This window comes from Schistocerca gregaria, chromosome 7 (assembly GCF_023897955.1).
Source record: "Schistocerca gregaria isolate iqSchGreg1 chromosome 7, iqSchGreg1.2, whole genome shotgun sequence".
Classification (NCBI taxonomy): domain Eukaryota; kingdom Metazoa; phylum Arthropoda; class Insecta; order Orthoptera; family Acrididae; genus Schistocerca; species Schistocerca gregaria.
The window spans coordinates 345353126-345366523 of NC_064926.1; the positions used below are offsets into that span (position 1 = coordinate 345353126).

Here is a 13398-nt window from a genome sequence, read left to right on the forward strand (position 1 = left end):
CAGACAGCGTGGTCATCGGTCTCATCGGATTAGGGAAGGATGGGGAAGGAAGTCGGGCGTGCCCTTTCAGAGGAACCATCCCGGCATTTTCCTGGAGAGATTTATGGAAATCACGGAAAACCTAAATCAGGATGGCCAGACGCGGGATTGAACCGTCGTCCTCCCGAATGCGAGTCTAGTGTCTAACCACTGTGCCACCTCGCTCGGTCATGCGAGTAAGGGGGTTGTCCAACAGTGGGATGCAGTTCTTCGTTAGGAACCCCTTAATAGACAATGCATTATGAGTCAGTGAGTTGTCTTGATGCAGAAGCCATGACTTGTTCTTCCACACGTCGGATTTTTTTTTGTTTTCTCACGGAGTTGGCTTGGTTCAAATGGTTCTGAGCGCTATGAGACTTAACATCTGAGGTCATCAGTCCCCTAGAACTTAGAACTACTTAAATCCAACTGACCTAAGGACATCACACACATTCATGCCCAAGGCAGGATTCGAACCTGCGACCGTAGCGGTTGCGCGGTTCCAGACTGTGGCGCCCAGAACAGCTCGGCCATCCCGGCCAGCTCACGGAGTTGAGCAGCAATCTCAACGTAGTAATGATGATTCTTAGTATGACCTCCAGGAACCCAGTGATGATACACAATTCCATGAATATCGAGAAAAGGTATCATAATCTCTTTGAATCTTGCTTTGCTCATTCGAGGATTTTTTCGCTCTCGGTGAAGTTGGGCCCTTCAGGTGAGTGGATTGGCTCTTAGTTTGTGGATAATTAATAAAAAACCAAGATTTCTCACATGTTATCACTCTTTCCAAGAAATCAGAATAATTTTCGTGGTACTCAAGGTGTCACTGCAAAAATTTTAACGAGTTTCTTTCTGTTCGACTATGAGAATCTCCGGCAGCAGTTTCACACACTCTTTTCTCATGTTAAACTGATTATGTAAAATATGTCTCACACATTCTTTGTCAATTCGTATGTTTTCAGAAATCGATCGAATACTCAACCGACAGACAAATCGAACCAGATTATCTACTTTTTCGATATTTTCGCCCGTTTTTGATGCTAAGAGGAATCCTGGGAGTGAGTCTTCTCACCCATCATCGAAACGCTTGAACCGCTCAAAAACTCGCATAGTCTTCGTCATACCCTTCTCTTAGTAAAAGATAGCTTTTTGTAACTGTTTTTCAAGTTTCATGTGAAACTCCAAACAATTCTTTATTCTAATATGACACTTATACGTTCGCCGGAAAGTCAAATAATAGCTCTTACACGACCGAAGGGCACGGCCAGAGATACTGTATTAGACTGAGAACGCTACATGTTCACCGATATTCGTCGTCGTTGATCTATAGCGCATGCTTTCCTGGAACGTGACATGCAAGAGAATATCCTCTTCAGTATAAGGTCTGCCAGAAAACATCGCGCAGATGATGGCCCACATGAAAGCTTAAGGACCTGAGCGGAAACCGCAGTAAAATGGAATAAAATACACTACTAGCCATTAAAATTGCTACACCACGAAGATGACGTGCTACAGAGGCGAAATTTAGCCGACAGGAACAATATACTGTGATTTGCAAATTGGCGGCGGTGGCGACACCTAAAACGTGCTGACATGAAGAAAGTTTCCAAACGATTTCTCATGCACAAACAGCAGTAGACCAGCGTTGCCTGGTGAAATGTTGTTGTGATGCCTCGTGTAAGGAGGAGAAATGCGTGCCATACGTTTCCGACTTTGCTAAAGGTCGGATTGTAGCCTACTGCGATTCCGGTTTATCGTATCGCTACATTGCTGCTCGCGTCGGTCGAGATTCAATGACTGTTAGCAGAATATGGAATCGGTGGGTTCAGGAGGGTGATACGCAACGCCGTGCTGGATCCCAACGGCTTCGTATCACTAGCAGTCGAGATAACAGGCATCTTATCCGCATGGCTGTAACGAATCGTGCAGCCACGTCGTCTCAATCCCTGAGTCAACATATGGGGACGTTTGCAAGGCAACAACCATCTGCACGAACAGTTCGACGACGTTTGCAGCAGCATGGACTATGACCTCGGAGACCATGGCTACGGTTACCCTTGACGCTGCATCACAGAAGGGAGCGCCCGCGATGGTGTACTCAACGACGAACCTAGGTGCACGAATAAAAAAACGTAATTTTTTCGGATGAATCGAGGTTCTGTTTACAGCATCCGTGTTTGGCGACATAGTGGTGAACGCACATTGGAAGCGTTTATTTGTCATCGTCACACTGGCGTATCACCCGGCGTGATGGTATGGGGTGCCATTGGTTACACGTCTCGGTCACCTCTTGTTCGCACTGACGGCACTTTGAACAATGGCTCTACCCTTCATTCGATCCCTGCCAAACCCTACATTTCAGCAGGGTAATGCACGACCGCATGTTGCAGATCCTGTACGGGCCTTTCTGAATACAGAAAATGTTCGACTGCTGCCCTGGCCAGCACATTCTCCAGATCTCTCACCAATTGAAAACGTTTGGTCAATGGTGGCCGAGCAACTGGCTCGTCACAATACGCCAGTCATTACTCTTTATGAACTGTCGTATCGTGTTGAAGCTGCATGGGCAGCTGTACCTGTACACGCCATCCAAGCTCTGTTTGACTCCATGCCCAGACGTATCAAGGCCGTTATTACGGCCAGAGGTGATTGTTCTGGGTACTGATTTCTCTGGATCTATGCACCCAAACTGCTTGAAAATGTAATCACATGTCAATTCTAGCTTAATATATACCCGTTTATCATCTGCATTTCTTCTTGGTGTAGTAATTTTAATGGCCAGCAGTGTATGTACAGAATTAACAAGTCAACCTCCCAAATCCCCCTTACGTTATATAAACTGTACTTCCAAAACTTTACTTTACCTGGCATTGCAGTGTAATAGACATCTTCAAGCCCTTAGGTACAAAGGATCTCTACTTTCATAGATGGTTCTGCTCTGCATAAAGCGAGTGTTAGAGGTGGCCTGGCGATGGTTCGAATCGAGAATAGGCAGTAGAAGTCAAAAGACCGTGAAGTAGCACAGAAAACCTTTCATATCGAAATAAATAAGCAAGTGAGAGATACGACGAAAAGGGAAAACAAAACAAATTAAATCCACCATATTTTGGCCTACAATTGCCCAAAGTGAATATACGTTTCATTGAACCTCAACTTGTCATATCCGGGTACAAAGGAACTTTTCATCAACTTCCTAACCCTATTCATATCAGCTCAATGAAACTGTACAGAATAAACTGCTACGTAACACAGCACTGCGGGAAGACGGGCAAGCAAACTTCCTTTAGCCTACTTGGATTGTGCAGAGCTTGGCTTGGATGAGAGCAAAGAAGTCTGCCCGTTACATTATTACATCACATTAATACTTGTTTCATACATCATGTCTACGAGATTTCGTAATGATGTGGACTGCGTCAGATTTACAAAATGTTTATTAACACGAAATAATTATCTCTTTTTTTACAGTTGCTACTATATACATAAAAATTCATCTATTGAGTTGAAGGAGGTGTCTTTCAGATATTCTGTTTTTTAATTCTGTTTGGTTATATGTTAGACTTTTAATGCTATTCAATAAATGACTAAATATTTCGGTGTCAGCATAATTCACCCATTTCTGTGCCAAAGTTAGATTTAATCCAAAACAGTGAAGATCATCCTTTCTCCAAGGGTTGTAGCTACTCACTTCGCTGTTATTTTTGAATTGGGATGGATTATCAATAACAAATTTCATAAGAGAATATTTGTATTATGAAGGTACGGTGAAAATCCCTGGCGCCTTAAGTAAAGGTCTGCTACTTGGTCTTGGGTTGGCTCCAGCTATTATACTGAATACTTGGTTCTGTGCGATGAATACTTCTTGTCCTAATGGTGAATAACCCCAAAATATGATACCATAATGAAACCAGTGAATGAAAATGAGCATAATAGTATATTTACTAATATGTTTCTCACCAAAATGTTTCAGTAACCTTAATAGCATAAGTGACTGAATTCAAATACAATTCACCAGATCATCTACATCTACATATACAGCCATACTCCGCAAGCCACCTGTCGGTGTGTGGTGGAGGGTACCCTGAGTACCTCTATCGGTTTTCCCTTCTATTCCAGTCTCGTATTGTACGTGGAAAGAAGGATTGTCGGTACGCTTCTGTGTGGGCTCTAATCTCTCTGATTTCATCCTCATGGTCTCTTCGCGAGATGTACGTAGGAGGGAGCAATATACTGCTTGACTCTTCGGTGAAGGTATGTTCTCGAAACTTTAACAAAAGCCCGTACCGAGCTGCTGAGCGTCTCTCCTGCAGAGACTTCCACTGGAGTTTATCTATCAGCTCCGTAACGCTTTCGCGATTACTAAATGATCCTGTAATGAAGGGCGCTGCTCTCCGTTGGATCTTCTCTATCTCTTCTATCAACCCTATCTGGTGCGGATCCCACACTGCTGAGCAGTATTCAAGCAGTGGGCGAACAAGCGTATTGTAACGTACTTCCTTTGTTGTCGGATTGCATTTCCTTAGGATTGTTCCAATGAATCTCAGTCTGGTATCTGCTTCACCGATGATCAACTTTATATGATCATTCCATTTCCATCAATGTATTTCCTCCAATTCAGTTTCTCGTCTATGCACACACCCAGAAATCTTGGATATTCTGCCATTGCAACAAATTTCTATTCACAGTCGATATTTATCAATGGTGTTATGTCATTTACTGTACAGAACTATATATACTGTGTTTCTTCAAAATTTTATGAGAGTCCATTTGCAGAGAACGACTTCATAATTTTCTGAAAGACATTATTTACAATTTTCTCAGCAAATTCTGCTGAAAATGTGCAGCAGTTTGCCCGTATGGCTAACTGACACGCATGGGCAGGTTAAGTGCGGAATGTGTTCGCCCCTGGATCACAGACGGTAGTGACATAACCAGCCTGACGTTTTGACATGGGGGCACGCGGCTGTATCGCCGGACATCCCCTCCCCTCCCCCTCCCTCCCTTGGGGGTGGCGGCAACAGGTGACGGCGGCCGTTACGTTACGGTAACGGGCGGCGCAAAATAAGTCCAATTTCATGCAAATGACGTCGTCCGTCGTGGAGTAATTGGTCGCATCCGACTCGATTATCGGTGACGGCGACGCCGGGGGCGGGCCCGGCGCGGAGTGCGCGCGCCGTCGGTGCCGCCGCCGACGCCGCCCCCGGCCCGGGGGCGGGTATATAGGGGCGCGGAGGCGGCGGCGCGCCACAGCCGCTCAGCATGCCCGCCCGCAGGTACACCGCAGCCGCCCTCCTGGCAGCTCTCGCCCTCGCCGCCGCCGCCGCCGCCGCCGAAGACGGTAAGTGTCGGCCGCCGCGGGGAGTGGCCAAGCTAGCCGCCACCCTCCGAGTATGCTACGCTCAACAAATCCGCTTGTATTCTGAATCACGCTGTCCTGTAGCCACTAGCTTCATTTTGCTTTAGGGCCTTTCCGTAGCAGTTGACCGACGCTCGTCCACCTAACCATCCCCAATCTGAATTAAATTACTCAAAAATCTTATTAAAGAGAACAAAGCTTTGCAAAAATTTGGGTTTAAGGTACCCAAAAAATCTTAATCTTCGAGGCTTTCAGTAGAAGCAGCAAAATGTTGTATGAGCTCTACAACAGTTTAGTCAAAATGGAACAGTTTAGAGTTAGCAATAGTAACCCAGTGCAGATCAGTAACACACAGAGTTGTAAAACTGCCATACGGTGAGGTAGACTACCATAACTATGGGTATACTACGGTACGTAGTAGCTTAACTCAGTTGAGGTCGTAACCGTATTGCTTATACGCAAGGTGTGTTGCATACCTATTGGGCGTTACCCCATTTCGATCGCTTTGTTTCTGTATGCAATCAGAGCCTCACTAGGTTCCCCCTGGTTAACCGTCTAGAAATTGAGTGAGGGTATATAAAGGCCCATGTAACCTACTGAAAATTTTCGTTCTACGTTGTTACCCTCCTTTCTGATACTTAAAGAAAGCAGCATTTGTAGTCAAATTGAAATTATCTGTGTTTAACTCAGGTTTTAATAAAAAATTGTTGATTTATAAATCGAAACGGAGGGATATTGTAGTAAAAATAAAGAGAACAAAGCAGATTTATGATATAGCAGTAGAAAGCGCAATTTCTACAAAAGAAAAGTAAAATTAAAAAAATCACAAAACAAAAATGTATCAAACATCGCTCCAAAATGTTTCTGTTATTCATGACCAACTTTCACATTTATAAATAATAACAGGAAACTCTTGCCTTTGAGCATGATGAACGTTCTATTAAGTACAAAATATCGACAATAATCATGTATATTTTTATGCTTGTGCATGTAAACTGTACTTGATCGAAAGTAATTGCTTTCGTTATGTAAAAGCGCAGAGGTTAAGCTAATTTTTATTAGTTATGAAATGCAATTTCTATTCTAGAAGGATATAAAATAGACAGTGGATTAGCACTGAATAGTGTATGGTTCTGATTATGTGCAAAACAAATGAACAAGAAACAAGGAAGTCGTCAGCTCGCAGTTTCTGTGATGCATTCTTTTCTTCCCCCACCACCGCTACCAATACTACCGTTAATCTTATTAGGTCATTTATGTACTGTACCAAAACACCGAATCATAGCTGTGGTAGAGCGCAACTCTAGTAGCACAACTTTAGTCCTTCCAGACTGTTAGAGTTTCAAGGCTGTGCCGTTCACAGTTTCCGTACCACATGATATCAAAGCTGGGAAAAAATCAATTCTGAGAATTTTTAATCATTTTTTAGACTGCTATAGGTTTTGGCCAAACAAAGTATATGGCAACAGTCATTTGTGAATATTGGAAAAGTCAGTTGTGAATATTGGAGAAGTTGTTAACATGGATACATGTCACGAAAACTTTTGCAGAAAATTTGTATATACTTTGATATATTGCTAAATGTTACCTGCTCCTACTTTCTAATTTTTGTTTCATTAACTCGAATAGCTGGTCTTATACTAGAAACGGTATTCTTTCAAATGGTTCAAATGGCTCTGAGCACTATGGGACTCAACTGCTGTGGTTATCAGTCCCCTAGAACTTAGAACTACTTAAACCTAACTAACCTAAGGATATCACACACATCCATGCCCGAGGCAGCATTCGAACCTGCGACCGTAGCAGCCGCACGGTTCCGGACTGCACTCCTAGAACCGCGAGACCACCGCGGCCGGCGGGTTTTCTTTATTTTGGGGTCTTTCATGAAAAGGTTAAATAAACAAGACTGAAAATATTACTGTTCAATACACTATCATTTCAGTAAGAGCATTTTGTATAATTTTATGCTGTCTTGAGATTATCCAGAACTGCCGTAGAGCTTGTATAAAATTTCGTAGCTATCCACTGCAGATCTTGAAAATTTTGTATCTTAAGCTGAAAACTTGCACAACTTACTTTTACACTACATAGAATATGTGTTCAAATTTTTATTGTAATTGGAACTCGTCAGGTGAAGACGATTCCTGAAACTGGTCCACTTGGTGTGGAATGACCCTATAATAATTAGCAGGTAATTGTGTTATTACTTGGCGGCGCAAGTTTCACCATTTGTCGCTTCTTGTTCTTCGTTCCTAACGTACTACGTTCATACCTCGACGGCCTTCGAATTTATGCGTTTATCACAGGCATGTGAAGCTTCGTGAACAACAATTTCAGTCAGTAACACTATGGCAGTCATCCGGTCTACGCACAACACAAATTTAAACATATTAGGGCTTACTCTTACATTTCATGTCTTAGTCATTTGTGAAATGTTTGTTTTAAAACTGCATGTAAAAATTTATGTGAGTCTTAATAAGTTCAATTTATTTGATATATACACAGGCGTGAAAGCCTTCACTTCAAAATAACCATAAGAAAGAAAATGTAATCGTGATAATTGGAATTAAACTATAGTCAGAGGCGAAAATGTCCTGCAAAATGTCGGATTTTATCCTTCTGTCTCATTCTGAAAGAGCCTTCTGGAGGACAACATCTCATCTTTATAAATTTGTTGTGTTTCGGTATTTAAGGATATAGAGTCTTAAAGTACGCTGACAAAATCCGTCTCGAGCTAGTGTTCAGTTTGTTTGTTTATTTATTCATAGTGAGATTTCAAGACATTACGTTGAGAATTACGTTGTTCCTAATGTGTTCTATCCCTCGGTATCTCAGGTTTCTCTTGTGAAACAATAGCTCCTGAGTTTTCAGTCATTTTACAGTAAGTTCTTTCCAGGCAAATAGTTCGACTCCATGCAATGAAAGAGACTGTATACAAAATTTCATCATGTGGACATGACATCTCGAAATATAGGGAATAAAATCTCTGTAAATTCCTCATTCAGCTGAATACGGACTTAGGTATTTGCTTGCAGCTCTTGATAACCATATCCGAAAACGTCCGTTCTCTAACAACCAAGCAGTTTATGTTTTCTTATCCAGTAGGTTTACTGGTATTTTAGATTCAGGGTAGCTTTAATTAATGTTTTCCCGGATGTATTTACAGTGAATCCCATCTCTCCTCAGATTCAGTTATGTTTCTTTAGACAGCATTTCATTTAATCAGACGAAAATGATAGTAATGTAGATATACATTGTTTGACTAATCTTGATAATAATGTCGTGAATTGTGCTGTGGTGCAACAGTAATAGCTTCCAGCCCAAACAAGGGTTTCTAACTTCCTCAACCCGCATCACAATCAATAGATTATTTTAAAAAATTAAACAGTGTGTAGTTATGGTGAAAACGTTTTAACGAGCGAACGCGAGTTTGATGATAATGCTTAAATAAGTCACAATTATCAGATCCAAAATATTTTGACTGGTACCAGATGATAAAATTTATGTTACTCATTCTTACCTTTATGCCTCCTAGTGCAATATTTGAATGAGGATTCTCGTCAATCTGGAGGAAAATTTGAAAAAAATGGCAAAACTGATTCTCGTCGTACAGCACCATTACTTTAGCTGAGATTATCAACAGTTCCAGCACCGGAGCAGTACATCAACATTTTAAATCACCGGGGCAGAACATCAACATTTTTAATGCGCCAACTACTGAGTTCCTCTAGCCAAGTATCTCGTATTTTTGGGCCATTATTGCCCGCATGCCATGGATCCATTATATATAAATACATAATGCCATTCAGTCCTAACTGATAATAATTCCAGACGGGTTAGAAACTCTAAATTTTGTAAACGACTTCTTCTAACGATGATACACACCTACCAGCGAATGAAGATTTCGGTGTCTGTTTAGCCTTTCAGCTGCTCTATATGTACTTATTGTCACAAAATCTTTATGAGCATCTTTAGATAAATGAGTATTGTGACTAATGATTCATCATTGCCTATTTAGTCTAACAATGTTTCGTTTGTGCATTAGTATATTAAATTCGTTTACTCAGAGATTCGCCTATCAGTACCTGCAGCAATCATTGACTGTCTGAAAATACTAGCAATCTGTACACAAGATGTTTTAACACTAAGAAGTGAGAGCACAGATCAATTTGCACAAACCACTTTACATAAACATCTGTTCCAGTCTCAAGAATTCTGAGATGCTAAAGCTGTTTGGAACAGTGACATGGCAATGCAACCAATAAAAGTACAGGGTTACAATTATTGAACTGTATGAAGAAAAACGTAAATTAGTTACGAACTATGGCGTGCACCACACTTTATTCGTCATGTAAACGTCACTACAGATACTCGGATTTAGGCTATAATACGTTAAACATGCCTGCCATCATTGGCGATAAGGTGGCTAAGTGGAATAGCGAAATTCTGAATGACCCGCTGGAGTATCGGAACATCGATGCTGTCGATGACCTCCTTTTCAGCCCAAAAGTGGTTTTGGCATTATTGCTGTACACCTTGTCTGTATTACAGCCCCACAAAGAGGAGTCATGTGTGTTCAGACCCGGAGAATATGGTGGCCAATTGAGGCCCATGCCAGTGGCCTTTGGGTACCCCAGAGCCAGAATGTGGTCCCCAAAGTGTTCCTCCAGGACAGCAAACTCTCCTATTTCGATGGTGTCGACTTCCATCTTGCATGAACCACATCTTGTTGAAATCAGGGCCACTTTGGATAACGGGGACGAAATCATCTTCCAAAAGCGTCACATACCGTTCGGTATTCACCATGCCATCAAGAAATATCGCATCGATTACTCCGTGCCTGGATACTGCACACAACACAGGGCGAAGAGACTTCCCGATAGCGAAATGCGGATTCTCAGTCCCCCAAATGGGCCAATTTTTCATATTGACGAACCCATGTAAATGGAAGTGGTCTTCGTCTCTAAACCTAACCGTACTAATTCCCATAGTGCTCCGCAGCCAACTGTGCAGTTTCAACGTCGTAACTCAAAACGTTCAGACGTTATGACGATTTTATTTCATATGGCAAAGTAATGGTCACCCTCTGTTTCAACAGACCATTACTTTTCTAGTTTTATTGTTAATATCCCTTTACAGAGCCATTTCTAACTTGAACGCATCACGCTTGTAAATAAATACTGTTCTGAAACTTGCCATTAGTGTCCAGACTTCAACTTTGGTTGCCAACATAGCACCTTAATAATGTAGTGTCTCTGCTGCCTTTTAAATTAGCGCTTTAACTTTGTCATTGTACATTTCGAAGCACAATTTCACTATCGGGGATTCAGCAGTTATCTGAGGACCTTCATTACGCTGTCAATACACTAGCAACTCGTATCCGCGAGCTTAATAATGCGTTCTTTGAAATATACAACAGAAATTAGCACTATACAGAAATCGTACTGTAACTTCCGTAGGTAGGGTTTATAGTGAGTTGGCGTCGTAAAGAATGTCCTTCGAAAATAATTTAAGCCCGAGTGACGAAGTTGTGCTTCAAAAAGTACTCTGGCGAAGTAAATACGCTACTAAAAAGACAGAAACTGGATTACGTTTTTAGTTTTCCGTTGATTTCACTGACTCATTGTCGCCGAGAATAGCTGCTAAGGCTACCAATAAAACCTACTTTTCTGAACGGTTTGTAAAACACACTGAAATAACTCGTGGCTGTTTTGAAATTAAGCTGTGAAGGATATTTTCCGAAAAACAATACAAGTTAGGAATTATTAATTTATTTTCACCCGCAGCGTTACCTCTTCCGACAGCTCCAACCAGCTGTGTCTTGAAAACAACCGAAAACCCAGCATATACGTAGTGTTTCGAAGGCTTTGCGTTAAGCGACTAGGGGTAATAGATCACCTTAAGGCGAACAGCTCTTCTTAAGGACAAAATGTTCGCCGCCACTTCTCGGCAACACTTGGCGTCCATTCGTTCTTTAGTATTCACCGAGATTTCACTGAACTAGCAGCGTCTACTAAAACGCCTGCTGCATATTACTACCACAATAACCTGATAGATCGATTTTCAACAAAGAAACGTTAAGAATGAGTGTTTCAAAGTAGAGAAGGAAATCTTAGAACCGAATCGGGAGCATTAATTTTGCGGGACCTACCGCCTTTCGCAAAGAGCATAGAATGCGATTATAGGCAACACACAAGGTATAGACACGCCAAAGTGTGCCTGCGCCCTGTCACCTCTAAAGAGCATAACCGAAATAAAAAGACGCCTATGGCCGCTAGGAACCGTCAACGAACATTTAGTCTCTACCAAAAGTGGTTCCCCGTGATGCGTACTGCCACCACTAGATGTTCGATGCAAAGACTTTAGAACACCTTACATATAAATCAAGGTTTTCTTTCGCAATAGCCAAACGTATCACAGTCTACTTTTAGCGTGTTTCCACCTGACACGTACCACATAGCATGAACCTTCACAGACAGCTTCTGACCTTACGTATTAATTTATTTGTTTACATTGTAAATAGAGACGATCCTCTTACAGTCCCATGAGTTCGTTTCAGACGATGTATCACCATTGAGGGTGGCCAGGAATCAACAAAAAAATTACTTATCGAAACGAACTGTCTGGAAGCATGTGTTCTGCTTATTGACACGGTGAGCGCCAAATGAAGACTTTTGCCATTCTTTCTTTCTTTCTTCTCCTCAAACTTTGGATCAGCGGGTCTGTTGCAATTTCTGGGCCTATCACTGTTTCTTCTTCCTATTGGGTTGTAGTATACCAGTTGTTTTGGAATATTTTTACTGGCCATTCTTTCTGTACGGTCTTACCATTTCATTCTGTATTCAGTAACCTTATCATTTCAGTTATAAATTCCTATATTCTCGTTTTTTAATCTGTCTCTTCTTGTTACTCCCTCGACGATTCCCAAAACTCCCAATCCGGCTGTTTGGAGCCTACTATGAGCTCTCGAGTTCATAGTCTAGTTTTCACTTTCGTATAGTCCACGGGGAACTTCCTTCAGTACCCACTTCTCTGAGATATTAAATGTCACAGAACAAGAATCTGAAGGTGTTAATTGTTCAATAGTTTCATTTCCCGATATGAATTTACACTTAAAGGTTGTGAGACTTGGAATGCAAAGGAGTTGGCTTTATTTGTCGATGTACGTAAATTATTTTGCTCTGCTAATTTATATAGTTCATACACTTCTCTTTGTAAGCTACCAGTTTTATCTCCAAGAAGACTACTGAGTTCTCCAGCCTTCCTGATCCCATATACGGACAGACTGAACTGGGTTCCACGCAACGCACCTCACGATCGCTGTATACCGTGTCTTAACTGGCTGGAATGGACGACCCGCCCAATCGGCACCCGTTTGTCAAGCAGTAACCGTATTCAATAGTCTAGTCGTGGATGCATCTCTGTACTACTTGCCGAAATGCCTCCCACCACCGTCCCTTCCTTCTTTCTCTCCGTTTGTATGTTGTCAGCGGCGTTTGACTTTTGGGATATAGCAGAGCCAACTTACACACCATCTAAATACTGAAGGAATTCTACTACAGCCGGCCGGTGTGGCCGATCGGTTCTAGGCACTTCAGTCCGGAACCGCGCGACTGCTACGGTCGCAGGTTCGAATCCTGCCTCGGGCGTGGATGTGTGCGATGTCTGAATTCCTTCCAGCGGGCTGCGGTGGTCTAGCGGTTCTAGGCACTCAGCCCGGAACCGCGCGACCGCTACGGTCGCAGGTTCGAATCCTGCCTCGGGCATGGATGTGTGTGATGTCCCTAGGTTAGTTAGATTTAAGTAGTTCTAAGTTCTGGGGGACTGATGACCACAGATGTTATGTCCCATAGTGCTCAGAGCCATTTTGAATTCCTTCCATGTCCTCCTTTAACCAGACCTGCTGCAGATCCAAAATACTCGAGCAGTGCTCGAGAATAGGTCGCATTAGCGTCCTATATGCGTTCTCCATTACAGATGTACGCCGCTTTCCCGAAATTCTCCCAATAAACCGAAGCCAACCA

The 13398-nt window shown here is 42.2% G+C and overlaps 1 protein-coding gene across 1 annotated transcript in view; it reads left to right on the forward strand.

Moving 5' to 3' along the window:
• The first annotated feature begins 5270 nt into the window (after positions 1–5270).
• The window catches only part of LOC126281579 (uncharacterized), a 108855-nt gene continuing 100727 nt past the window's right edge, over positions 5271–13398 (forward strand). The window contains exon 1 of the mRNA XM_049980661.1: positions 5271–5356. Within this exon, the coding sequence (XP_049836618.1) occupies positions 5278–5356 (79 nt within the window). The 5' untranslated portion in view covers positions 5271–5277. The remainder of the gene's footprint in view (positions 5357–13398) is intronic.